Below are 27,573 nucleotides of genomic sequence, written 5' to 3' on the forward strand. Positions count from 1 at the left end.
GGCTCTGCATATACTCGAGGACAATGCGCATGGTGTTCATAGTGCTCATAATTGCTGCGGTGATCTGAGCGGGCTCCGTGATCCCAGTGCTAGCTATGGCGCCTGGTCTGAAAAAAGGCGCGAAACTAGTATCTGACGGACCAGGGGAAGGAGGGAAGGAGGGCCGAATGAGGACATGGCATTCAGGTACAGGGAATTAAAATCAAGAAAGGTGGCTGTGCATCAGGGAGAAACACAAACAACTGTCACACAGAATGGTCACTCCAAAGATTAAACTGAAAACCCTGGGTTTAGCAGGCCGTTGATTTCACGGAGGGAGGGGAAGCAAATGAATACAGAACAAATCTATTTTTTACATCTTAAGCTGGCAGCCGACAGTGCAGCATGACTGATAGCCACTGCAGTACGACAACGATGGATATCAATCGTAATATGCCATCTTCTATCAAAAGGCAAGGGGCTGCTGCTGTGTAGCAATGCAGCCCCACGTCTGCCAGCACCCAGATCGCCCTCGGCCTCTTCTGGGTGCTTAGCAGACAATACTGGGCAATTGGCAGAAAATAGCATACTACGACTGATAGCCATCATCATCGAGACAGTTGCATGTCTGCCCAGGTGCCCATGATTGACAGCCACTGCAGTATGACGACGATGGTTACCAGTCGTAATATACCATCTTCTACCAAAAGGCAAGGGTCTGGTGCAATGCAGCCCTACAGCTGCCAGCCCCACGGCTACCAGTTATGCTGCACCGTCTACTGCCAAAAGGCAGTTAGCTGCTGCTGCTGTGTAGCAATGCAGTACCACATCTGCCGGCACCCAGATGACATATGGTGACGGTGAGCTGATCTGAGCGGGCTCCATGCTTGCCGTGGTATGTTGTCTGCACAGGTAACCCAGGTAAAAAGGCGTGAATCTATTGTCTGCTGGTGCTCTGACGGAGGGGGAGGGGCCTGACGACGTACCCAGAACACCCCGCGACACTGTTTTGCATCATTCAGGCATTGGGATCTCAACCCAGAATTCCAATGGGCGGCGGAGACTGCGGGAACTGTGGGATAGCTACCCATAGCGCAATGCTCCGGAAGTCAACGCTAGCCTCAGTACTATGGACATGGTCCGCCGACTAGAGCACTTAAAGCATTTTATGTGGGGGGACACACAATCGGCTGTATACAACCAATTTCTATAAAACCCGCTTCTATAAATTCGACCTAATTTCGTAGTGTAGACATAGTGTCTGCACTACCACTTCCACCACTGCTTGCATGGGTGGAGCTGCTAAGCAGCACTGGGTATGTCTCCATAGTATTTTGGACTGAGCAGTAGAGAGCCTCCCAGCATGAATCAGCAAACTTTGGTGCAAGGAGGTTCACACTAGTGCTTTTAAAAATAGCTGTATAGACAGTGTCTTGAAGTCATGGCTTGAGGTTGGAGTCTGAAGCCCACCCATAGGCTTTCTATCTATACAGTTATTTTTAGAGCATAGCTCCTAGTCCAAGTACGTTGACTCAGGCTAGAGGCTCGTTCCTGTTCAATCCAAAATGTTGTGTAGATACACCTACTGAGATGTGAAGCAATAAACCCATTCTGGACAAGACAGAGAGGTCAAGGATTGAATGGACATGAAAAGGGAATTCATAGTTCTAGTCTCTCTTCATATTAAAAGTACAGTAAACGTGTGCCTCGGTTTGAGCTTGGATATAATTATTGTGTATCACTTTACTAAAACTAGAGAGTTTGGCTATGAACTAAGTGTCCTCAAATGATTGATTGTGAGACGTGATCAGTGAAGTATGAAATGAACTGCTCTTTTGGTCCAGAATTTCATTGTTCTGCCATGTTTCCTTGTAAACCTGTTGAATAGTACACTTTGGCGTGGAATGGGATGTCTGTTGACAATGCCTCATTATACTGAGGCCCAGTTCTGAATCTTGGGATGAATGTAAGTGATATGTGATTTTAACCTGGATGCTGATAAATTGAAGCGGGATTGGAGAAGAGTTATGAGAATGATTAAAGGATTAGAAAACGTGCCTTTAGTGATAGACTCAGAGTTCAATCTATTTAGCTTAACGAAGAAGAGGTTGAGATGATTTGATTAGTCTATAAATATCTACATAGGGAACACACATTTAATAATGGGCTCTTTAATCTAACAGAGAAAGGTATAACACCGTCCAATGGCCAGAAGCCTAAGCTAGACAAATTCAGACTGGAAATAAGGTGTCAGTTACTCTCATGATTAAAAACCAACCACTGAAACAACTTACCAAGGTTCTTGTTAGAATCTGTCACTGACACTTTAAATCAAGATTGGATATTTTCCCAAAAGATATGCTCTAGGAATTATTTTGGGGAAATTCTTTGGCCTGTGTTACACAAGAGGTCAAAATGGATTATCACAGTTGTCCCTTCTAGCCTTAGAATCTATGAATCTATAAAGTGAAGTGAGAACCAAATTCTTTCCATAGGGTTACTGAAAACTTGTTTCAAAACTAAACTGATTCTGTATGACTCAGAAATTACAAAGCCTGCACTTCCTAAAGATGTGTAGGTACAAAATAGATCTGGTGCCTTGTTATCTGTGTTGTGTGAAAATGAGTGCTTGACCATCTTAGAGTAATGGTCAATGGTTAAACACCTTGCCTTAGAACAGCCACACACACCACATAATTTCTTTGTTTTCCCTTTTCCTTTGTTTTGAAGAATATTTTGCATTGAACTAGGAAAGTTTCTAGCATTAGTCTGCACCAGCTGCATACTCGCCTCCTAAACTTAAAATCCTCCTAGTGTAATATCTCCACAACGGCCACTTTTGACACTGTTTTGAGGGATAGTTGGCTTTATATCATCACATCATACCAGGGTAATGTGTGTGATTTTAAAGAAAGAACACTTGAAATGACGACAATTATGTGGTAGTGATAATACAGGCCTTAAAGAATATTTGGGACTGTTTGAACAGCTGTCAGACTTAGGACTGTCCTGCAAAAATCAGGCAGTATGGTAATTCTGTATCTGATATTTCTGCATACAGATTGTGGCTTCAGATAAGGGGGGAAAGGATTAAAAGTGTTAAGTTTAAAGGGTTTGCTATTCTGCCTTGAAACAGGGTGAAACAAAAATGAAATATTGAGCAATGTCAGAACTGTCTTCAGAACACTTAATTTTTAAAAAAATCACAACTTTACTATCTGTGCATACCTGATGGCTGTTGGACTTTATGTAGATTTAGAAGCATTAATGTAAGTATGAAGTTAATGATTTCAACTTCATTCAAAAGGGTCTTAGTTTCTCGTGAACTAGGGACATCTGTATGTCATATTTACAGCCTTGTGTGTTTACATATGATCTGCACAGCTTTTGACAATTGGAATTTCCAGTACAAATGCTAACACAGCCTTCGCTGTGTAACGGAAGTGCAAAGAGAGGGGAACACCACCATTTTCCAGGACATCTGGAGCTGTAACAGTTGGTTTCAAAGCACATTGAGACATGTTTCTAACTTAGTGGGCGGGTTTTGCTTTGTAGCTCAAGCGGTGGACATTCAGTATTCCTCTTAGGATCCCACAGTCAGATTAAATATCCAGATCTTCATTCCTAACCATCTTTTGCTTTTAGTCAGACTTGCTATTTTCAAATGTTAAAGGGACACTGCAATTTTAAATTTGGCCCAAAATGTAGACTTTTTCCAGCAAAAAGCAAGATTTTTCCAGCCCAGTAGAAGTGTATAAATTCATTTCTTTTAAATTCAGACAGACTTTTAAAATGACCATTTCTCTTTTGTTCACCATCCAAACACAGCTCTGAGATGTTCAAAATGTAACTGACCCCAAGCTAAAGTGAAACTGACTTGCATTGATTTGCATTTTCAAAGCTGAGAAAATAATGAAAATACAATACAAGTTACATTGGATTTTTAGAATTTTCAATGTTCTCAGCAGGCGGGCATATCTCCCAGCCTAAAAATTGTGATTTTAGGGTCCGGATTCAATTTGTACAACTGCTTTCAAAAGAGAGAGGGAAATTAAATTGCTGAGAAAGCAATTTTTATTCCACTGACATTCCCCTAACCAGGCTGGATTTGATTTAAATCATGTTTAAATCACTAGTCAGGAAGACTCGATTTAATCATGGATTTATACATAAAAGTGCATTCTTGTTGGTTGTTATAACCTTAATACATAGTCTTCACAACTCAGAGATAGATGTAGGTTTCATTTTTAGAAGGTACACACTCTATATTTTTAAGTGATTTATTTTGAAAACTTTTCAGATTAGTTTTACAGCTATATCAGAAAATGAATGATTGTTTGGTTATTTCATTCACCGAAGGTAATTGAAGCAGATATTTATTAAGTCATTGGGAGGTGAACTATCTCCAATTCAACAGGTTAATCATTAATATTTGGAGGATTTTCTTGTCATGCTGTATTAGAAGGGGAACATCACCAGAGAGACATTTAAATTGTTTTATTTAACTAAAACAACAATGTTCTGTATTCTGGATTTTTTTTTCAACCGCAAACATATAATAGTTTAACAAAACAAGCATTTGAATTCATTTAAACATTTAAGTTTTTTAAAATCAGGTTTGTGGGGTTTTTTTAAATTGTTTTTAACTAAAATAGTTCAATGAAATACCGTTTTTAAAAAAACAAATCGATTATGTCAGCCAGGTCAACATGAGAAACTTAAAATATTGGCTTCTGCAGCTAACTCAGTCGTCTTCACCTTCATTTTCCTGTTTGTTCATAATCTGGAAAAGAAAAACAAGCTTTCCTGCTTTTTCAGGTCCAAAACGATTTCTCAATTTGGAATGCATTAGGAAGAAAATATTCTTTCTACACTGGCAGAAGAAGCTACTGCTGTTAAAAGTGAGATTATCACTTCAACAGTCTCTGAATCCAAGTGCTTAAGTAACTTCCACCAGTTCACTGGTGTGACTTTCTTTAAAACATCATCAGCAAACATATATTTCTTGAATGGTTCTTATTCCCAAACGGAGCCTCTTTTATGGCCTGCTGCCATTATAGGTTTTCCCGTCTAGTGAGAGAATGGCATGGTAGATCTCAAATCAATGAAGGCTACACTCAGAAAGACCTCAAGACTTCTGGAATATGCTGCTCAAACAGTTTCACTTTTGTTTCTACTGCTTGTCCCTCCCTTCTCACATTTATCTCTAGACTTCTCATTGTCCAGATATATTCCATTCCCGACAATCTTCTATTCATTGAACTTTTTGAAACTTTGCACTTTTAGAGAGAGGTAAGGTATTGACTCTGTGTACACAAATGTGCAGAGGGACAATAGGGTTGAGGTCTGTTATTTCTCACCTCTATATATTATTTTATAATTTATTTAAAAATAGTTTTGCTATTAACAAGCAATCTCTGGAGACACAAATCCACAGTTTGAGAACTGCAAAACTATTTTCTAGACTGAGCACTGAGTCCCATTGGGTAGATAGAAAGAGTAACCTAAATAATCTATAGAGAAGCCCCTGGAACCCCATAAAATTGGGTCCCTAATCCATGAACTATTGGAACTCATTTACAAAACTTTCCTTAAATATTACATGAATATATTGTCTCGTACTATAGAATGAGGATTGATAATCCCTATTCCATGATGAGCTATCTTTGAGCTATATTGTATCTTTAGATAGGTTTTTTCCTCGAAAAGCATTTTATCAAAAAAATCCGATTTAAATAAAAAAAAAATATTTTTATTTATTTATTTTTAAATCATTAATTTTTATTCACCCTGCCCCTAACCCAATAGTTTTAAGTTCATTTAACAACTTGGTACAGCAATAACTAACACGTTTAAGTTCTTGATACAAAATTCTGATCAATGCAGAAATTGTCCAGAAAACACTTAAAGCAAGAATCTTTACTAAAGGTACACTTGTAATTGAATACAGGCTTTGGAATACAAAAATAATTTGCAATTAAACATGGTCACAAACAGCTGAAATATCTAAATGTACTAACTACTTAAATATATAGACTGCTCCATCTTGACTAATACCATCTAGTTTATAAAATGGGGGGACTTTGTAGGTTTGTGCTAGTGCTGTAATCTACCAGTAAGCATTTCTTAAACACCATGTAGTGGGGTTATCCTAGAAGACAATATTTCTGGAAACAAGTGCTTAAATCAGCCTGACTCTAGGCTCTCCTCTACAAACTAATATATGTGGCTTACCGAGGGTAAATAACGTCAATACATACAAAAGTAAGTTAATCCACTTCTGTACTTTTCTCCTGATTACTGCAAGGCAGTCTTTTTCAGCCCGGTGGTCTTGCCCCTTTTTCCCTGATTCTGGTAAGGTGGTTGTATACAAGCTTGCTTGTATGAAACATAATAAAAATGACCTTTTCCTCTGTTTTTGTTGATTTATATACCCAAAGGACAAAATGATCAATTCTTCATAACTCTTTCTATTCACCCATTATGTTGCAGTTCCTTCTGTCTTTCCCAAGTGTTATCTACTTGTACTGCTCTTTACCTTAGGTTTTTTCTTGCCTTCTCTACCTGTGACTCTCTCAAATTTAATGTTCAAAAATTCAGTTTTAAGCTAAAGTGGCTGTTACGCCAACAAACATTGATTTCTAAGCTGCCCCTTTAAAGTTTTCTCTAACTACACTATTTGGTGGGCAGAAACCATGAGACATGAACGTGGCTGAGGGGGTAAATCCCTTCTCGATGACAGATGGCAACAAAAGATGCTGCTCTTGACCGATACTCCTGACTTGCTGTCATCCCTGTGGTAGATACGAGGATATGCCTAGATAAATGTCATTAGGGTGTGTGGAGAGAGGTGGCAGTGGGGTGAGAGTCTGAGAGACTGGCATAACCCAGCATTTGCTCTTTATTAACCATTCCATTTTGCTGTGTTTGGATTTTCTAGGTGCACCAGAGGCTTTCTCCATGGCAGAGCTTGAGAGTGGTGCATTGCAGTACAGTTGTGCCCTCTGATGGTGAGTTTTGGCAAAGAATTTTTAGTCTTGTTTCTGAATGATTTTCCAACTCAAATCACCCAGTGTGATTGTTTGTTTATTTTTCCTATGATGCCATCTAATTTTTCTCCAGGGACTGGGGTGGGGGTGGAGATGAAATGGCAATGCTAAGACAACAGCAGTATGAAATATTGTTCATAAAGTCGCTTGCGTAAAATAAAAAAAATTGGCCTCCCCCTATATCTTTTGTTGAAGTTTGGATAAATGCATGCACATAATCCTTCTAGGGCAGCTGCTCCTTTTCTTTCCCTGAGTTTTCCCTAGTTCTGCTTCACCATGGTAGCACCCTCCCCCTGGGAAGGAAGAAGATAAAAGGATTTTTTGTTTATCATCAGTTTCATTCCCTGACTTAAGAAGAGAATGGTCATTTGCTTCAGAAAGGCTTGATTAATGTTCATGCCCAGAAACCATACATCGCGTCCACAGCCCACTTCATTTGCTTATGAGAACAAGGAGTCTTGAAGGTCACTCTCATCATCTTACAGAATGCCATGTAGCTGTGCCACTAAACCAATCCCTGGCTTTCTTTTGCAAAATAGCTGCTGAGCCCCAAATATAGCACAATTTTACTTTTACTCTTCCTATATCTTTCCTCTTCCTCCCTCCAAACAAGCCATAGCTTTTCATACCAGCTCCCTCCAGAGCCAGTCTGTGCTGCTTTTGAAATAGATGAAGGGGGACACCAGTCCAGCAAAGCATCTCCTAGCCTCACCCCACCGGTGTACTTCTAGGTCAACGGGGTCTGGGAAAGTTGTGGCGGCAATGCAAAGGATCAGCCATGTTTTACCCCAAAATAGAGATGAAATGATAGTTCCAAGAGATCAGAATTTACAAACTGGCATTAAAAACTTCCATGTTACAAACTGCAAATGAAGGCACACCTTATAAATGTTATTTTAATTTCATGTTGTTAAGTAAGCCACCTATCCAGAACAAAAACATTGTCTCAATCTTTGCCAAGCATATTTAGATTTATTGTTATACAAGTCTGTACAGGGCAGTGGTTCTCAAATTTTTGTGCTGGTGACCCCTTTCACATAGCAAGCCTCTGAGTGCGACTCCCCATCCATAAATTAAAAACACTTTTTAATATATTTAACGCCATTATAAATGCTGGAGACAAAGCAGGGTTTGGGGTGGAGGCTGACAGCTTGCAATCCTCCATGTAATAACCTTGTGACCTCTTCCCCCCCCCCCCCGAGTTTGAGAATCTCTGGATAGGGTGCGTGTGTTACATTATTTTTACATTCGCATGCAGTGGAAGAAGTAATTGCCACACACAGGAGTGTGTCTGAAATCTCCCACAACACAGCCATGCAGTTTCAAGCTAAAAGAAGCTTTAATATACATTTCTGCCACCCCCCAAAAATTGTAAGTGGATCAGAATTCAAAGGGGTCATTGCCAAAGCTCCTTGTGCTAGATCTCCAGTTATATGTACATTTGAAGAAAAATCTTTGGAGAGCACTTTTGTAGTCTTGTATCCCAGAATAGGTCTGCAGGTTAGTGAAAACATACAGTATAACAAGTGCTCCAAATTGCAAATATTTCCTGCTGAGAGAATGAATTGCCCAAAAGTTTTGTATAGATCTGGGATCTTAATTAAATTGGTGGATAAACTAAATATAAACCAGTCACAGTTTGACGAAAGTGTCATTTGCAAAGAACTATAGTTAACCTTTCTAATATCCACTTTCACAAAACTAGCTTTAAGAAAGGAAGAATATAATTGTCCAGCAAAAATTCATACTAAGAAGTCTTCTGCTAGAACTATATGTACCCAGTATGTTTATGTGACAGATATTTAATAAACAGTGAACATACTTAAAGTGCAGTTGTACCAACTACTTACTCGATCCTTGCCTTGATCATTTATTCATTACTAAAGCAGTTTCCTCCTTTCTTTACAGTTAAAGGGCTCAGATACTGAGCTTTTCAATAGTGTCACTGTGTGACATAAGGCAAGGGAATCTGTTGCTAAAGAAGGTAATCTCTAGTGAAATGAAGGTCCAGTTCACCAAACTCATGCTACAAAATGAAAACCGAAGACTTCTACATTGTCTGCTTTATGGCTCCATAGCTCAAGATAACTGTAGATGGTGCTTGTGCAGGATGATCCAGTGTGCTAGTCAGAGTTGCAGCTTTTCATATACAAACGTAAACATTGAGTGTAGCCAGTGAATACATATAGAATAAGACTAGCGTTTACAAGCTAAATTTAGGAACCAGATATAACAATAAGTTTTAAATGAACCAGGGAGGGTGAATAAAAGGAAGGACAGGTGAAATTTTGATACGATTATGCAATTTATGTAGGATAGTTTGGGTATGACTTGATGAGTTCTGAATCTTTTAGTCTTTCTCATAGTGTACTTTGGTATTTCACTTTATTCCTTCAAGTAATTTTGTTAAATGTTCAACCCTAAGTATTAATTTGACATGCCCATGTTTTTTAATGTTAATGTTAAATACACTTCCCAAGGTAATACTGACCACATTTTCTTAAAAAACAAAAGAACACCACACCACACTGCATTTTTGAGGCTTACATTTGCAGAGTTAAAATTTCAGACAGAGTGCAAGGATGAAGTTCAGTCTCCCACCCCTAACTCTAACTGCTTAACTGGAGGTTTTCCAAAAACCTTTGTGTTTTCATTAAGTGACCAGTTTACAATTAAAAAAAAAAAGTAGGAAAATTGTGTACGTGAAATAGTATATGCATGACATTACTTTTAAATGCATGATATAAGTTAGAGTATTGGTTTAAAATTAATCCAGAGTGACATGCTAAAAATAAACATTTTGTACTCGATTACATATGCCTCTCAATCCTACGGGTCACATACCATACAGGGGTATCAAAGGGCTAGGTCTGACAAAGATACTGTATATTGGTTGGCTATCTCATTATACAACTACCTCTTTGACTTTTCCCATATCAATTCCCTGAGGCCTGATGTTTCTATTTCTTGGGATCTATTGGGTTGGAAATATTGAGGTCCTCAGTTTCATTCTTACCTGAGGCTTTTTCCCCCAGTAGTAAAGGTTTGACAAGGCCTGACCTTCACTGGAAGATAGGAGGATCAGCCATGATCCAGCTGAATTATGGGCCTTTTCCAGCTGTAAATAAGGTTTGAGAATGATATATATATTTTTTTAAGTTCATTGTATAAGGTATTGTGAAGAAGACACAGTATAGTCACAGACCAGTCATCCTAAGGAAATGTGGCTTCATCTACACTTGAAATTTTTTGGAAATCTTATACTGGTGCTAGCAATTGAGGGTACTGCTAGTATAGACTTGTTTGCAGCATTTTTATTACTGTCATCTAGATCTGCTTTGAGCAGATGGTGATGAAAATGCCAATGGTCAGTTTACACACTTCCACCAGTGTTCGAGACAATGGAGCTGCACTTGTCCTAGTGTCACTGTGGAAGTTTATCAGATAATTGCTAGTGTAGAGACAGCTTGAAACAGCATCTCCTCATTCTTTCCAGTAATGGAGAAGGTCCACGGGCTATGTGATCAGACTAGCATTTTAAATCCAACATTTTTTTACATTGAACTAGAGCCTAGCACATACTTGCCCATGGTCTCCATGCTTATATATAATTTGTATTAGATTTTATATTATGTTGTGTGCATACCAGCCACAGGATCAATTAATATTTTGAAAAAACATAATATTAATATGTTAATATTTTGAAAAAAAACAAACAATTTAACTTCATCCAGTTTGTCACAGAATTCCTTCTGAGCTCATTTCTCCACAGTAGAAAAATCATTAATTTACCTGACACTAACCGATATCCTGTAGATATACTGGTAATATAGTAATGTGAAAGAGGTGGCAAACATTGACCTCCATTTTCAAAATCGTAAGTAACCTAAAAATAGTTGCTAGCATGGGATTAGAAATGCCATTTAACTGTTCAAACAAGCACAACTTTTTTCAGATAAATCTGATATGATTGCTTTTTACTTTCTAGTCTACATTTTCAAAAGTGACTAGTGATTTTTGGATCCCTGACTTTAGACATCTTAAAGCACTTCAAAAGTATAAGGGAATGTAATAAAGAAATCCTTGTGTTTCATCCTATTGCAGTGTCTGGAAGTTTAAAGCAATTAAACATCAATATCACCTGTAATTCTTTTGAAATCAATGTGTTATCCTTTGGGAGTCTTTAATTGTAGATATCACTGTAGAGACCTTGTGTCCTGGCAACACATGCCAAGAGTGCACTGCTTTTGGTGAGCAAAAAGTAAAAATGACATTCATTATGGAATTCAGGCCAGGTTACAAGTCATTGTAAAGGGCTAATTCAACTCTGGCTTTGTCTTGTTCAGACTACATTACATTTCTTCTGTTTTGTTCATTAAGTTTTAAAACTCAACTTGAAAATTGCCATCAGCTTTTTGCACTTTTCCAGTGTGTATGTTGTTTTTTTTAATTAGTGTCTCCTAATACCAATTTACATTCTCGAAAGAGAGGGTAGGAATAGTGTTTGCAGTTGAGTTAGTTTTCATAAGTTGATCTCATTGGTTCCCCCCTCCCTTTCAAAAAAAACCAAACTATATTGTAGACACTAGGGCCTCAAAAAGTCAGGGCGGTTTTCTGTAAGGAGTATTCTTTCCCAGCATTGGGGTCAGGTCTAAGACATGTGTGACCAGGGCATCATCTGAAATTGGAAATATTTCCAGTCTCTGATGTAACAGTTTGTGCTACCAGCATGGAGTATAACAGAAAATGTGCGTGTGAATTATGCCTCAGTAGAAAAGTCAATAAGAAGCACCATATATTGGATAGCTTAAGAGGTCTCTGATAAGCTACTAATTTACATTTGGCTATCTCCCAAAGGTGAAAGCAATTTTTTTTTTTTTTTTTTGCTTGGGAAAATAATCTAGGTTTTCTGCCATGATTATGTGAGAGCCCAGGGGAGTCATTAATAATAATTTGCTGAAAAACACTCTGAATGTTTTGAGGCATAAACTTTTTAACGAATATGTAAGCTCTTTACCATATACATTTCTACAGACAATTAGAGGTTTTCTCTCTCTCTCTCTCTCTCTCTTTCTCTCTCTCTCTCTGTGTAATGGTTTAGAAAAGAAAATTATGTATCCCTTCCTTTCAGTGAAGTGCAAATTTTGATGCAGGAGAATATGGATACCCCTACACTTTAGGAAGTAATATTTATTCTAGTCAGGACTGTTTTACAGCTGCATAAGTAATATGAGTTTACTTTGAACAACTGACACTTTGCATATAGATTACATAATCAACGACCACTTGCATTTTTTTCATCAGACCACATAAAATAAAACACAATATTGAACCTGTGATGGTATAAATTGAGTGTTTTTAAATTCAAGTTGTAGATCTCCAAGTACCCTGATGAGGTTCACTGTAAGTCAGATAGCTGAATAAAAATGAGCAAAAGAAATGTTACTATAGAAATCCTAGCAGTTTAATGCAGGCTCTGATCCATACAGATCTCAAACCACTGGAAGTTATAGATAGTTATAGAAGTTTCCAATTGCTTATTGGAATAGAAAGACACAAACTCTGGTTCTCTCGAAGATGAGCTTCAGCAAAGGCCAAGGAATTTAGCCACATGACCTGTTAACTTGGGTAAGTAAACTTATGTTCTAGAGCACAAACTAAGATTAAAGAGAGGAAAAGGTAGTATGTTCTGACAGAATTCTGACTGTCCGCTTATTGGTCCTACTTAAGGCTGATTTGTTCATTATACACAAATAGGGAAAAATTGAATTAATCAGAGTAAAAACATAATTTTTCTGAAGTATGTCCTTTTGCTGGATCTCCTAGTGTGTGATCTGTCTTTATTTCAGAGATTACAATCTGAAAGACCTTTTGTCTTGCAAAGTACCAAATGTTTGGTGCTTAGATTAAAGAACATTTTTTTATCACTGCTGCTATTAATTACCATGCACTTTTGTCCAATAGCTACACTTCCATCGTATCTCTAAGAATCACACTCCACTTTAAGACTTTCCAACAAAGCACCAGAAAGTTAATAGATGCTGTGAACTTGTGGGGAGGGAGAACTTCTGATATCCTTCAACACGAAGATTGATAAGGCTGTCTGTGTAGTAATAAACAATAATTAAAAACTTGGAGCTTCCACTTTGATATTTAACCATCCCTGCCATGTCTTCATGGGACATATACAAGATTGTTATACAAGGTATTTTTTTTCTTATACTGCATATTTGGAAATGGTCTGTCTTGAGTCTAATATTCTTTTCTCTAGATGTGACAGTGGTTTACCAAAATGGGTTACCTGTGATTTCTGTGAATCTTCCATCCCGGCGCGAGCGTTGCCAGTTCACGCTTAAACCTATCTCAGACTCTGTTGGAGTGTTCTTACAACAACTGCAGGCAGAGGACCGGGGAATTGACCGGGTCGCAATCTACTCCCCAGGTACGATTATTTATGCAAACAAATGGACTACCCATATCACCTTATTCCATTCAACTATAGCACCTTTTCAGACCTTAAACTTTTTTAAAAGTAATGTCCTGAACATGTTTACCAGTGGAAGTGCAGCCTCCACCATAGGGAATATTCTATTAGTTCTCTGAGTGCATGCTCATATACTTCATGGACAGGGTAGACAGTAATGTGGAGGGAGAGGGGACATTTCTAACACCAAGCTTCAACTTAGAAACTACTTTTTGCTATAGCTATAGTTTCCTTCTTAAAAAAGTGATTCATAATGAAAATTGCGTGGAGCAAGAGCACACTGGCCCTTGCAGCATTAGTTACTGTAACTGTGTGAATGTAACAGCTCAAACAACCTCATTTTTAGAAGTTACATAGGTATTTGGGAGTTTAATGATTGAGGATATCAAAGTGGCAAAGAGGAGCTTCACATTAATACCTCTGAATGAGAATCCTTTTAGCAAAAAAGGTAAATCAAAGTACCATGGGGCACTTTAAAAAAACTACCTTGAGAATAGAAATATAAACATGGATTAATTAACTTGTTTTCCCCCTCCCTGCCTATCAGATCCAAATATCTAGAAAGGTGTTGGCATTTTCTCACTGTGAAAATTAGGTCTTTTTTGTAAATCCATGCTTGATAGTGGCACCAGCATCCAAGTATGAGAGACTATCCATGGAGACACTCTATTGAAAGAAGTCCGAGAAGAATCACTTTTTTTTCCTTACTATGGTCTTCACAAAATTAAATCATTCCAGGAAGAGTAGAAAGGGTCTGCTGCTGTTCAAGTATTTTTTCTTTAAATATATTTTTAAACCCTACAATCTAAAATATTCGTTCAGTTGAAATTCTGTTTAACGAGCAAATGGTTTTGCTTTATAGAGATGCTCCCTCATGAACTTGTGTAGATAGCCTGTGCCCTGTCTCCAAACAAGTTTTATTAATCACGCAAAGTACAGTTGCTCAGCTAAACTGCCTTATGGCCACTGTAAGTCCTGATTGTGGTTACCCTAATGTCTAGACTGAAGTCATGGCAGGAGTGTACTAAAAAAACCTGATTTAGAGACTCTGCTAGTGACACAACTGGAGCCCTCTAATCAGTTTGCAAGAAGGAGGAGTGTTCATAGAGCAAAGTACACTCAAGTACTGTGCTTAGATCACCCATGGTGTATGCACCACCACAGCTTTAAAACAGTTATTCTTCTAGCGATTGCTCATATCCATTCCAAGTAGGTGTGTGCGCGCCACGTGCATTATCGTCGTAAGGTTTTTCCCCTAGCGGTACCTGTCTGGTTGGCAGTGGAGACCCCTGGAGTGGTGCCTTCGTGGCCATGTATATAGGATCCTTCTTACCACCAGTGACAGTCATTGGAGCAGCTCTCGTTCTTGCATTTGCAAGTGCTTCCCTACTGGTCATCTTTCTTGTCTATCTGTAAACAGTTATGTAGCTTAGTTGTAGTTTAGTTTAAGTTAGTTAGGTTTACGTTGGGGGTCCCCCCACCGCAATAACCCCTTCCCCAGGACCGGGGCATGCTTCGATCTAAGGGCTTCAAGTCGTGTGAGTCGTTCCTTAAGCCTATGTCCAAAGGGGGACCACGCGATTCCTGTATTAAGTGCCTGGGTGAAAGTGAACAGATGTAAAATCTGCAGGGGCTTTATCTCCAGAACTAAAAAGGAGCGGAACTCTTGGCTGAAACTCCTCCTCATGGAGTCAGCCCTTCGCTCGCAGTGCACCGGCCTTGGTGCGGGAGGCTTTGGCGCTGAGGAAGGACTCATCTAAGGAGCCCTGGCACTGCCGTTCCCTGGCACTGAGAACCAGCTCCAGCATGCGGCACCACTCGCAGTCTCCGGTGCCACTCAAGAAGAAAAGGACTGATAGGGGGCGCTCCCCTACCAAGCCATCGGAGTGTGCAGGCACCAATGGGGTGTATCCCACATCGGGACACTCAGCCTCGAGCCTGCCAATGCCAGCGCCGTCAACTCCAGCCTTGTGGGAAGGTCCGTCAATCCTGGTGGACTCCGTGGTACAGAAGGAACTGGAGGAGGATCTGGCTCTTCCCTCCACGCTGGACATGTTCAAGGTAGCAAGGGACCTGATTGCCATGATGGCACAGCCTGCTATCCCATCAGCCTGGTGGTGCTGCTGCTGCGCAATGCTTGTCCACCACAGGAGCAAGTCCACTATGATGTGGCACCGTTTTCCATCACTGCGGCACCATTCCCCAGCAATGTCTGGATCCACTCCACCATGGTCGGGCTCGGACGTTTCTTCTGAGTCAGAGGCGGACTCCTACGTGTTTGCCAGAGCTGGTACCACTCCCAGCACTGATCTCCAGGCGGGATGAGGGGCAACCGGTGCCCATAATGTCTTGGTCCCCTCAGTGGCAGGGGTCGACTCAGTGGGCATTTTGGACACCATGGACCTATCACCAAGCCCAAGTGCCGGAGTCCAGGGCCATGGTGTCAGAGGCCCATGTCTGTTGCCTAATAATCCCCTCGGGGTTGGGATTCACTGGCACAAGCGCTGGTGCTGTAGCCACCGCGGCACCAGGTACCACAGCAGCCACCTGCGCAAAGCAAGAGGCGTACATCCAGGCAGCCCCCCTCCGCCCCGGGTCTGGAAGACTCCATGCAACCAAAGGGGTCATCCTCTTCCTCCCCTGATGAGGCAGAGGCATGGACATCCATCACACTGCCTGCCATGGACATTAGGGCCCATCAGGACCTTCTTAGGAGGGTGGCCCAAAACCTTAATTTGCAAACGGAGGAAGTCATGGAGGACACGGACCCGATGGTCGATATTTTGGCCCCAGAAGGGCCATCAAGGGTAGCCTTGCCCCTTGTTAAAGCTATCCAAAACACTGCCAAGGTATTGTGGCACACTCCTGCCTCTACTAACAGCTAAGGGAGTAGAGTGGAGATACTTTGTGCCATCCAAAGGATACAAGCACCTGTTTACCCACCCCCAGCCTGGGACCCTGGTGGTGGAGGCAGCTAACCATAAGGAGCAGCAGGGCAACTGGAGCCAATGCCTAAATCCAAGGAAGCCCAGAAGCTGGACCTCTTCTGTTGGAAAGTATACTCCACCGGAGGACTCAAGCTTCGGATAGCTATTCAGCATGTGATCCTAAGCTGCTATGCTTATAATTCCTGGAACACTTTGGCGAAGTTTCAGGAATTTCTCCCAGCGGACTCGCGCTCCAAATTCTCAGTGGTCCTGGAGGAGGACAAGGTGGTGACCAGGACATCTCTACAGGCCGCCCTGGACTCTGCTGAATCAGCTACCTGCACTATAGCCACGGCAGTGTCTATGAGGCGCAGCTCTTGGCTCCAGGTTTCTGGGCTCTCGCAAGAGGTCCAAAATACTATCCAGGACCTGCCCATCAATTGCTCGGGCCTGTTTGCAGAGCAGACTGACTCAAGGCTGCATAGCCTTAAGTACTCACGGGGGACCGTTAAGTCTCTGGGGATTGACACACTGGCCCCTCAAAGAAAGTCGTTTAAACCCCAGACCACCACACGATTCTACTCTGCCCCTCCTAGACAGTATTTTAGTAGAAAGCAGGGCAGGAGTAACAGGAGGCACCCATTGCAGTCCTCCTCTGGCCAGGGGTAGGGCTTGGCTAAACAGTAGTTGGGCGCAAAGCCAAACTTTTGAAGGTGCACCCAAGGACAGAGCACTAGCTCAATGCCTGGATCCTTTCCCTCCCTTTATGAACCGTCTATCCCATTTCTACCATGTCTGGTCTCAAATCACCTCAGACTGCTGGGTCCTGAGCACGGTGGAATTGGGATATTCTCTCCAATTCTGTTCCCTCCCACCCACCTTCCCCGTCCCTCTTCAGGGACCCTTCTCATGAGCAACTCCTTATGCAGAAGGTGCAATCGTTCTTTCTACTCGGGGCGGGAGAGGAGGTTCCTCTGGAATTTAGGGGCAGAGGGTTCTACTCCCGTTATTTTCTAATCCCCAAGGCCAAGGGTCGGCTCAGGCCTATTCTAGACCTGCAAAATCTCAACAGATTCATGAAGAAAGTAAAGTTCTGCGTGGTCTCTCTGGCTTCTATCATCCCTTCCTTGGATCTGGGGGACTAATATGCCGCCCTCAACTTGAAAAACGCATACTTCTTTGTCTCCATAATCCCGTCCCACACACTTTCTGCGATTTGTGGTCAGTGGTAAGCACTATCAGTTCACGGTCCTCCCATTTGGACTATCGGCAGCTCCTCGGGTGTTCACCAAGTGCGTGGCGGCCTTTCTTCACAGGCACAAAGTGCAAGACTTCCCATACCTGGAATATTGGCTCATCAAGGGGCGATCTCGAGCTCAGGTGGAGGAGCACGTGAACCTGGTGCAGACAACATTCCTTAGACTGTCTCATCCTCAATGTGGCAAAATCGACCCTAACCTCCCACTCAGAGAATAGAATTCATTGGGGCCCTCTTGGACTCCACCCAAACCAGGGCGTCCCTTCTTGAGTCTCGTTTTCTGACCCTAAGTGCCATTATCAAAGGTCTCCATCAATTCTCAACCACGACAGCCAGGCATTGCCTAAGATTGCTGGGTCACATGGCGGCTTGCGCCTACATAATGCAGCGCGCAGGGCTGCGGCTCTGCCCTCTCCAAGCATGGCTGGCTGAGGTGTACAGGCTGAGCCGGCACATGCTGGACAGGCTGGTCACACTCCCTCCTCGGGTCTTCCAGTCCCTCTGGTGGTCTATGTGGGAGTACCTTTCTCCAAGCCACAGCCATCGCTCTCACTAGTCACGGATGCGTCGGTGCCGGAGTTGGGGGCACACCTGGGTGACTTCAGGACTCAAGGTCTATGGTCCCAGGCAGAACTATTGCTGCACATCAATGTCAGGGAGCTATGGAGCAGTGCGTCTAGCTTGCTAGACGTTTCAGGCCCGTCTTCAGGGCAAATGTGTTTCAATGTTGACAGACAACACCACAGCAATATTCTATATAAACAAACAGGGTGGTGCTCACTCTTCTCTCCTGTACCAAGAAGCCCTCAAACAGTTGGACTTTGTATTGCCCACTCGATATAGTTAGCAGCATCGTACCTTCCGGGCTCACAAAATGAACTAGCCGATCACCTCAGGAAGTTCTTTCATGGCCACATATTGATCTGTTCATGACCCGCAGCAACAGGTAGTGCTAGCAGTTTTGCTCCTTCCTGAACCACAGCCCCGGCTCCATCTCAGACACCTTTCTCCTCTCATGGGTGGGATAACGACTGTACGCGTTCCCACCCTTTTCTCTCATCCTCAAAGTCCTTCTCAAGGTCCGCCAGGACAAGGAATCCCTTATTCTTGTAGCACCGGTGTGGCCCCGCCAACACTGGTTCTCCACACTGTTAGACCTCTCAGTGGAACCTCATCACGCAGGACCAGGACCACCTCCAGCATCCCAATCTGGAATGTCTCCACTTCACAGCATGGAAACTCCATGGCTGAACTCATTAGAGCTCCAGTGCTCCGATTCAGTTAGGGAGATTCTTTTGGGCAGTAGAAAGCCCTCCACTCGTGCCACTTATCTGATCAAGTGAAAACGGTTCTCTGGTCCTCGCAGAGTGGTATCCCTCCACTCCAATCCTCAGTCCTCTTTTATACTGGATTATTTACGCTACTTAAAGCAACAAGGGCTGACGGCCTCAGCAATTAAGGTGCACCTGGCAGCTATTTCCACTTTCCACCCAGGTGTGGCAGGGCAGTCAGTATTTGCTAGCCCCATGGTTGGACACTTCCTTAAGGAGCTAGACAGACTATACCCACAGGTGCGGTAACTGGTCCCCCCTAGTGGGACCTCAACCTGGTCCTCTGCAGGCTCATGGGACCCCCTTCAAGCCTCTAGCAACCTGCTCTTTGCTCTACCTCTCTTGGAAGGTTGCTTTCCTAGTGGCCATAACCTCATCCAGAAGGGTATCTGAGCAAAAAGTGTTAACTTCTGAGCCCCCTTATACAGTTTTCTATAAGGACAAGGTCCAGTTGCCTTTCCCTACAAAGTAGTGTTGCAGTTCCTACTGATGCGAATCAGGACATTTTCCTGTCAGTGTTCTTCCTGGAACTGCATGCCAATGACAGGGAGCGTATGCTCCATTCCCTGGACATTAGACGTGCACTGGCTTTTTACATCGAACATACAAAGCTGTTTATTTAGAAAGTTGATGCAGCTCTTCATCGCCATCGCTGTAAGGATTAAAGGGTTTCCTATCTCATCCCAACAAATTTCTTCTTTGATCACAGCCTGCATCAGGACGTGCTATGACCTGGCAAAGATTCTGGCCCCAGCGTTGACAGCGCACTCCACCAGAGTGTAGGCTTCGTCTGCAGTGTTCCTGGTGCAGCTCCCCATTCAGGACATCTGCAGGGTGGTGATGTGGTCGTCTATCCACACCTTTGTCGCACTACGCCATCACATAGCAGGGTAGGGATGATGCTGCTTTTGGTAGAGCAGTGCTCCAGTCTGCAACTCTGTGAACTCTGACACTTCCTTCGGGAACTAATTGGGAGTCACCTACTTGGAATTGATATGAGCAATCACTTGAAGAAAAAATGATTACTTACCTTTCATAACTGTTCTTTGAGATGTGTTGCTCATGTCCATTCCAAGACCCACCCACCTGCCCTCTGTTGGAGTATCTGGCAAGAAAGAACTGAAGAGGTGGCAGGTCAGCAGAGACCTATATATATACAGCCATGAAGGCCCCACTTCAGGGGGCTCCACAACTGACTCAACGGGTACCATTAGGGGAAAAACCTTCTGACGATCATGCGCACACACCTACTTGGAATGGACACAAGCAACACATCTTGAAGAACAACAGTTATGAAAGGTAGGTAACCGTTTTTTACTGTGGGGTCACAGACTGATGACACATAGAATTAGATATATTTCTAGAAAACCTTACATAGGAAATTCAAAAAGGAGGACCCCGCTGGGTTGGATGTGTCAAAGCTGTTGTCAGTTCTTACATAGAGGGTGGAAGTAATCATATTTTACACTAGCATGATTAGTAGGACCCTGCGTGGATACAAAATTTGTATCTGCATCCAGTCTGCAAACATGGTCTACAGATATAAAGCAGATATCCGCAGATTTGCAGTGCTCAAATGATTAGATACAGGGCATCCAATGTCTGTACTATTGCAGAACATGGTAGCATGTTAGAATATCCAACTGACAGCAAGACATGACTGGCTCCTGAAAGTCCTAGTTACTAGACCACACACACTACTGAAGGATTACTTTCCTCTATAAATGATTCAGAAAACGAGTCAGTCCTTGCCAAGTCAGGAATATAAACTGGGAGATCTTGAATGGTATGGCAGAGTACTAGCTACTAGGAAATCATTAGAGTTCCTGAACTCTTTCTTAGCCCAGAAATTGTATACAAGTGAATGTTTTCTTCCTAATCCTTAATCAGTCCATCTGTGATTTATCTTACAGATGGTACACGAGTAGCCTCTTCAACTGGCATAGACCTCCTCCTGCTGGATGACTTCAAACTGGTCATCAATGACTTAACATACCATGTTCAACCACCAAAGAGAGGTAAAACCAATTTGTTGCATCTGAAAAATAATTTCAAAAATGTTTAGTAGCAAATTCTGCACTTAGTTATTTAAGGAGCTACTTCAGTCTCACAAACTAATTGACATTTCAAAGGTGAAGGACACTTGTATAAAAACAGGTTATTTCTAAAGTGAATCTTCCTATTGTGTAATCATCCACTTGAAGTCCTAACTTCAATGTTTGTATAATTGTATATAGCATCAAACATTTATAAACAAATATCCATCCTGTTCTCAAGCAACACCCCTACTAATAAAGGAATAAATGAAGAAAACTAGTGGAATTGATTTAGCATTTTTTAACTTTTAATATGGGGTGTTAAGCTCTTTAGTTTAGATCCAAAATGTGACCTCTATTAAAACTACTGTCGTCTGATTTGGAAGAACCCTCCACATACAAATCCTTTCCACCATTCTGAGGCACTTAAGTAGTGGAGATTTGTTTTCTGAATGTGGCACCTACAGTGTTCCCAACTACCTATGTGGCCAGTAGAGGTAGCAAAATCTCACCAGCAAACTCTGCTACCGAAGCTGTGTTGACAGCTGAATGATGCTAGCCCTCAGTGAAATAAACTAAGCAGAGTGTATAAAGGGTTGCAAACAGGGGCGGCACCAGCCACTTCTTGGTGGGGGGGCTGAGCTGGGCTAGTCAGAAAATTGTGGGGGCTGTGCTCTACATCTTGTGGGCACACATACAGGAGCATGGAGGCTTCCTTGCCCCCACATAGGGCCAGGGAGGAGTATGAGGGCCCCAGCCCATTGCTGCCTCTTGCTGCAGCTCGAGGTTCAGCCCCGCACACCTCACATCGCCTGCTGCGCCCCAGCACAGTTCAGCTCGGTGCTAGCAAGCCTGCTGCTAGGAGCCCTCAGACAACCACGGCAGCGGGACCGGACCCCTCCCAGCTCCCCCTTGCCCCTGTTGGTGATTCCCCTCTCCCCCACTGTGATTCCTCTTCCTTATCCATGCTCGTCCCCGTCTCTCTTTCTGCATGCTCTGTCCCCCTCTGTTTATTTCTGTGCCTCCACCCCTTCCCCATGCTCAATATGCCAACCTTACTTCTCCGCTGCTGCTGCTGGCAGCAGCGCTGCCTTCAGAGCTGGGTGACAAGAATGGGAAGAGACTGTTTAGGAAAGAGTACGGCAGAAAGGGATCTAGGGGTTATAGTTGACCACAAGCTAAATATGAGTCAACAGTGTGATGCTGTTGCAAAAAAAGCAAACATGATTCTGGAATGCATTAACAGGTGTGTTGTGAGCAAGACACGAGAAGTCATTCTTCCGCTCTAGTCTGCATTGGTTAGGCCTCAACTGGAGTATTGTGTCCAGTTCTGGGCACTGCATTTCAAGAAAGATGTGGAGAAATTGGAAAGGGTCCAGAGAAGAGCAACAAGAATGATTAAAGGTCTTGAGAACATGACCTATGAAGGAAGGCTGAAAGAATTGGGTTTGTTTAGTTTGGAAAAGAGAAGACTGAGAGGGGACATGATAGCAGTTTTCAGGTATCTAAAAGGGTGTCATAAGGAGGAGGGAGAAAACTTGTTCACCTTAGCCTCTAAGGATAGAACAAGAAGCAATGGGCTTAAACTGCAGCAAGGGAGGTTTAGGTTGGACATTAGGAAAAAGTTTCTAACTGTCAGGGTGGTTAAACACTGGAATAAACTGCCTAGGGAGGTTGTGGAATCTCCATCTCTGGAGATATTTAAGAGTAGATTAGATAAATGTCTAGACCATCCCTGATAGACAGTATTTGGTCGTGCCATGTGGGCAGGGGACTGGACTCAATGACCTCTTGAGGTCCCTTCCAGTCTAGAATCTATGAATAGCTGTGTAAAACAAAAGCTCCAACTATTTAAATTCACACATCAAAGTGGTCTCTGAACAGATGAGTCAATGGAGAATTCCCTTTGGAGTCCATCTGCTCACCTCTTTAATGAGCCAGAAGGGGTAATTTCCCCTCTCTGAATACTGAATCTCCCTCCTCACATTCCCACACCCCTATTGGTTCAAGGAATGAGTGAGACTTTGAACGTGTCTCCTAACCATAAACCAGTGGGACCCCAAGCTCTTCTCAACCAGTCTTAAGACACTATACAAAGTTAATCTGCCAATTAACTTCTCATTTTTCCCTTTGTTAAATCAAATATACCATTATATACTTTTCTGTGTTGAGAGGAGAAGTTATTTGTCCCAGTGTAGAACAGTTCATGCAACTCTAATACATTATGATGACTAGACCTGCTAAATTTACGCAGCTCAGCTGTGTGGTAGCACAGACAGTAGTAGTGCTGGTTCAGATGGAGTCTAGGATCAGCTATGCAAATTGAAATTTCCAACTCTGGCTCATTCTCCTAGGGAGAATTCCTTGATTAGCTGATGGCTGTAAAATTATTATTCACCAACAATCTCCACCATTAAGTTTCATCTAACTTTTCAGCTGTATTTTCATTTTACAAATACTCTTTCAATATATTTTAGAAAATAAATGCCAAGAAACCACAAAGTTGAGTTAAAAAGATATTTTCAGCCAAGCATTCAGGTAGAAGCTACTTCCTTTTTAAAAGGTGATTTATTGTTTACATTAAAGAAAACAGTCTGCTGATATTTGATCTAAATGAAAGATGAGAAGTGTGGCTTAATATTGAGCCATCTCTTACAATGGAGCTGCTGGTGTTAAAGCTACAAATATTTTTTAGTTTTTACTGAATGGATATTTTTTAAACTTAGCTTGGTTTCCAAGTCTCAGTAAAATCTAGAAATCAAGCTAAACCTGAAGATTGTATACTGCAATTTACTGTATACAAGTTTATATACATTCTAACTCTGGGGTGGGCAAACTTTTTGGCCCGAGCGCCACAGGCGCCAACTTTTGTTGGCGCCGGTGGGTGGGAGCTCGCGCCCCCCCCCCCCCCCCCCCCCCTCCCCCAGCCCCCCCCCTTCCCCCCCCCCCCCCCCCCCCCCAGGCTTGCCGCGCGACACAGCTGTTTTGCGGCGCAAGCACTGGGAGGGAGTGGGGAGAAGCAGGACGTGGCGGCCCGCTCAGGAGAGGAGGCGGGGTGGGGAGCTGCCAGTGTGTGCTCCGCCCCCACCAATTTTTTCCCCATGAGTGCTCCAGCCCCGGAGTCGGTGCCTGTGCCAAGAGCCACATCTGAGTATGGAAATTGTATGGTGGGCTATGAATGCTCACAAAATTGGGGGTTGGGGTCCAGGAGGGGGTGAGGGCTTCAGTTGGGGGTGTGGGCTCTGGGGTGGGGCTGGGGATGAGGGGTTGAGGATGCAGGAGGGTGGTCTGGGCTAGGACCGAGGGATTCAAGGGCAGGAGGGGGATCAGGGCTGGGGCAGGAGGTTGGAGCACAGGAGGGCGTTAGGAGTGCAGGGTCCAGGTGGCACTTACCTGAAGCAGCTCCCAAAAGCAGCAGTATGTCCCCCATCCAGCTCCTTCGTAGAGGCGTGGCCAGGCAGTTCTGCACGCTGCCCCATCCGCAGGCGCTGCCCCTGCAGCTCCCATTGGCCGCGGTTCCCAGCCAATGGGAGCTGCAGGGGTGGCGCTTAGGGTGGGGGCAGCGTGCGTAGCCCCCCTGGCTGCTCCTATGGGTAGGAACCGGAGCGGGGACATGCTACTGCTTCCAGGAGCTGAGCGGGGCAAGCCCCCAATCCTGATCCCCAGCTAGAGCAGGGTAAGCCCCAGACCCCGCTACCCAGCGGGAGCTTGAGGGTCGGAATAAAACGTCTGGAGGGGCGGATGCAGCCCCTGGGCCGTAGTTTGTCCACCCCTGTTCTAACTTGTATTGACAAATTGACACTGGATAACATATTTTAAGGCAGCCATAATACAAGTAAGCAGAATTAAAATTAAGCTTCCAATCTTTTAACATTGCTTTTCATGGCTTTACAGTGCTTGATTTCTCAACTTTAATGTTTAAATTATTGAGATTTTCTGCATGGAATATATACTAGTTAGTATTTAATTAGCTATGACTCTCCTTTACTGGCTTGCTTGATTTTTAATAAGCATTCCATATTTGGTGTTGGGATAAAGACTATTCTGTTAATTGGCTATGTTGGAATATTTGGGTATAAGGCAGTATAGCCGTTGCTATCAGTTTTTAGGTGCCTCTAGCGTGAAGCATAGCTTTCTTCCTAGAAAGTTTCATAACTTTGCTTAAAACTCGAGTGCTGCAGCTCTCCAATAGACTGTTGTATAAATTTTCTCTGCAAGCCGAATAGATACTAATGCAAATCCCTGGAATCCCATAGCTGTTTTGAAGAGTACATGATAACCAATGTGGATAAAGGCACATAAAGCAGTCTCCTTTTTCTTTAGACCTCCTAAGCCATGAAGATGCAACCACGCTGAATGATGTGAAGACATTGGTTCAGCAGCTGTACACCACTCTGTGCATTGAGGAACACCAACTGAACAAGGAAAAGGAGTTGATTGGTCGGCTAGAAGACCTCAAGGAGCAGCTAGCACCCCTGGAAAAGGTGAGATGTGAAATCTCCAATGGAAATCTACTTATCCACTGAACCCATTTACTTTCATGGTTATAATGAAGTCTGTCTTAAATAGTGGCACTAATTGTACATTAAGCTTTAAAAACCATTTGAAACGTAAAGACTGGCTCACTCAATGAGAGGAAAGCCATGTCTATCGTCTTCACAGAAATAAATAGTATCGCTGCATAGAGTTGAAACATGGTGGCTTCCCAAATTGGCCCCAGACACCAAGACCCCACATTCTTGCAAAAAGTGTTTTCATTTTTAAACCATTTTATTTATTTAATTTGATAAGAGAAAGGAAGAAAACACAAATAAAGCAAACAAGACAGGCTAATAAATGTTTTGAACCATATTGATTTCAAAGCAATATTTTGATACAGTAAAAGTAGGAGATATCGTAAGTAGTTGTAACAATCTCCAGAGCAGCCATTAGTATAAAACATATTAAAAGACAAAGACTGAAAATAGTGGATCAAAGCACACACCAACAGCATAGTGATGACAATCGTATACCTACGTAGTCATCTACATTTCTGACAAGAATATAAATGGTGCCGTGGCTAAGTTTCTATAATTTAAGCAAAGTAAATATGTGAGATGTGGACCCAAAAGAGGCTAGAGTTAGTTTTGGGTTCCCTGAGCTCTTTCTGCATCAACTATAACACTCAAATCAAGCACCTGTAAACTCTAACCACTTTCGTAGAAAGTATACCTTTATTTTTTACCTGATCTCAGAATGACTGTCTCAACCCCATAAGGTATTGAGAATACAAAACTGTTTGTTTGTGTCCAGCAGGTCAGAATGGAAATCAGCAGAAAAGCAGAGAAGAGGACCACCTGGGTTCTGTGGGGTGGACTGGCCTACATGGCCACTCAGTTTGGGATTCTGGCCCGACTCACCTGGTGGGAGTACTCTTGGGACATTATGGAGCCAGTCACCTACTTTATCACCTATGGTAGTGCAATGGCAATGTATGCTTACTTCGTAATGACACGTCAGGTAAGACTTGCCCTCTGTGTTGTCATCGTCTTAATGACAGATTTAGCTTATGCAAAGCTTTGAAAAGCATGCCCTTTGGACACCTTCCTGCCCCCTTTCACGATACCTTTATTTCTCTCCCCCAACACACACCAAACTTCCCCATTCACTACTGGTGGCATGAACATGAAAATTACCCTCATCTGTTACTGGATATGCACTAGCTATTCATAACTGAGGCAGTATCTTGCTGGTTGAGGAGAGTACTATTAGTCTGCCATGATAAAACAGAGCTATCAGTAGGTGTTCTCTGTGCATGTGACTAGCTTTTAATAACTTGGAATTAGATCAGCCTGGAACCTTATTCCTGTAGATCAAGGAGGGTTCTTACCTTATAGAGCACAGAAGGAAAGCTAGAAGAATGTGTTCAGTTGGTTCTTTTCCTGGTTTTACTGCCCAATTCTTTCTAATTTGGGAAGTAGGGTAATTTCTCATGTCTATGAGCTCCTATGTATTTCTAGGAGTAATAGGAGCAGCACTTTGAGGGGATGGATGAGAAGTACAATAGTTGTAGTGCCCATCCAGCTCCCTCTCTGTCTGACCAACTTCCGTGCCCCTTCTGCCTGTCTGCGCCCCCTTTCTCAGCACTCCAAGCCTGTAGAAAAACCCATTGATACTCACCTGCTTGAAGATCTGCAATTCTTATTCAAATGCTTGTCTATATGTATTCCACTGTAAGTGCATGTGCCCCCCCATGAGTCTTGCAGCCAGCAGTGTCCACTAGGACCATGCATATGCTTTGAGTATTCCTGTGCTCCTGTATAGAGGGTACCAAAGCGCAGTGGACCCAACTGGTTGCTTCTCACCACCCAGGGCTCCAAGATGGAGCTTCTCAGTGTATACCCCTTTACTCATCCCTTTCTTGCTTTTCTATAAATATTTGTGTACATATTAGAGTTAATTAGGTTGAGATAGTTTGGTAGTTGCCAATTGGCAACAGGTTGATAGTTTTTATACATTTCTTAATTTGT

At 42.7% G+C, this 27,573-nt stretch overlaps 1 protein-coding gene across 2 annotated transcripts in view; it reads left to right on the top strand.

Moving 5' to 3' along the window:
- MCU (mitochondrial calcium uniporter) overlaps positions 1–27,573 on the top strand; it is a 133,271-nt gene that overhangs the window by 99,998 nt on the left and 5,700 nt on the right. Inside the window, exons 2-6 of one of the 2 annotated variants that reach the window (XM_034776750.1) lie at positions 6,920–6,989; positions 13,300–13,470; positions 20,942–21,046; positions 25,388–25,548; positions 26,357–26,563. In XM_034776750.1, coding sequence (XP_034632641.1) covers positions 6,920–6,989; positions 13,300–13,470; positions 20,942–21,046; positions 25,388–25,548; positions 26,357–26,563 — 714 coding nt within the window. The remainder of the gene's footprint in view (positions 1–6,919; positions 6,990–13,299; positions 13,471–20,941; positions 21,047–25,387; positions 25,549–26,356; positions 26,564–27,573) is intronic. The other variant, XM_034776751.1, reaches the window with a different exon arrangement.

This window comes from Trachemys scripta, chromosome 7, assembly GCF_013100865.1.
Source record: "Trachemys scripta elegans isolate TJP31775 chromosome 7, CAS_Tse_1.0, whole genome shotgun sequence".
Lineage (NCBI taxonomy): Eukaryota > Metazoa > Chordata > Testudines > Emydidae > Trachemys > Trachemys scripta.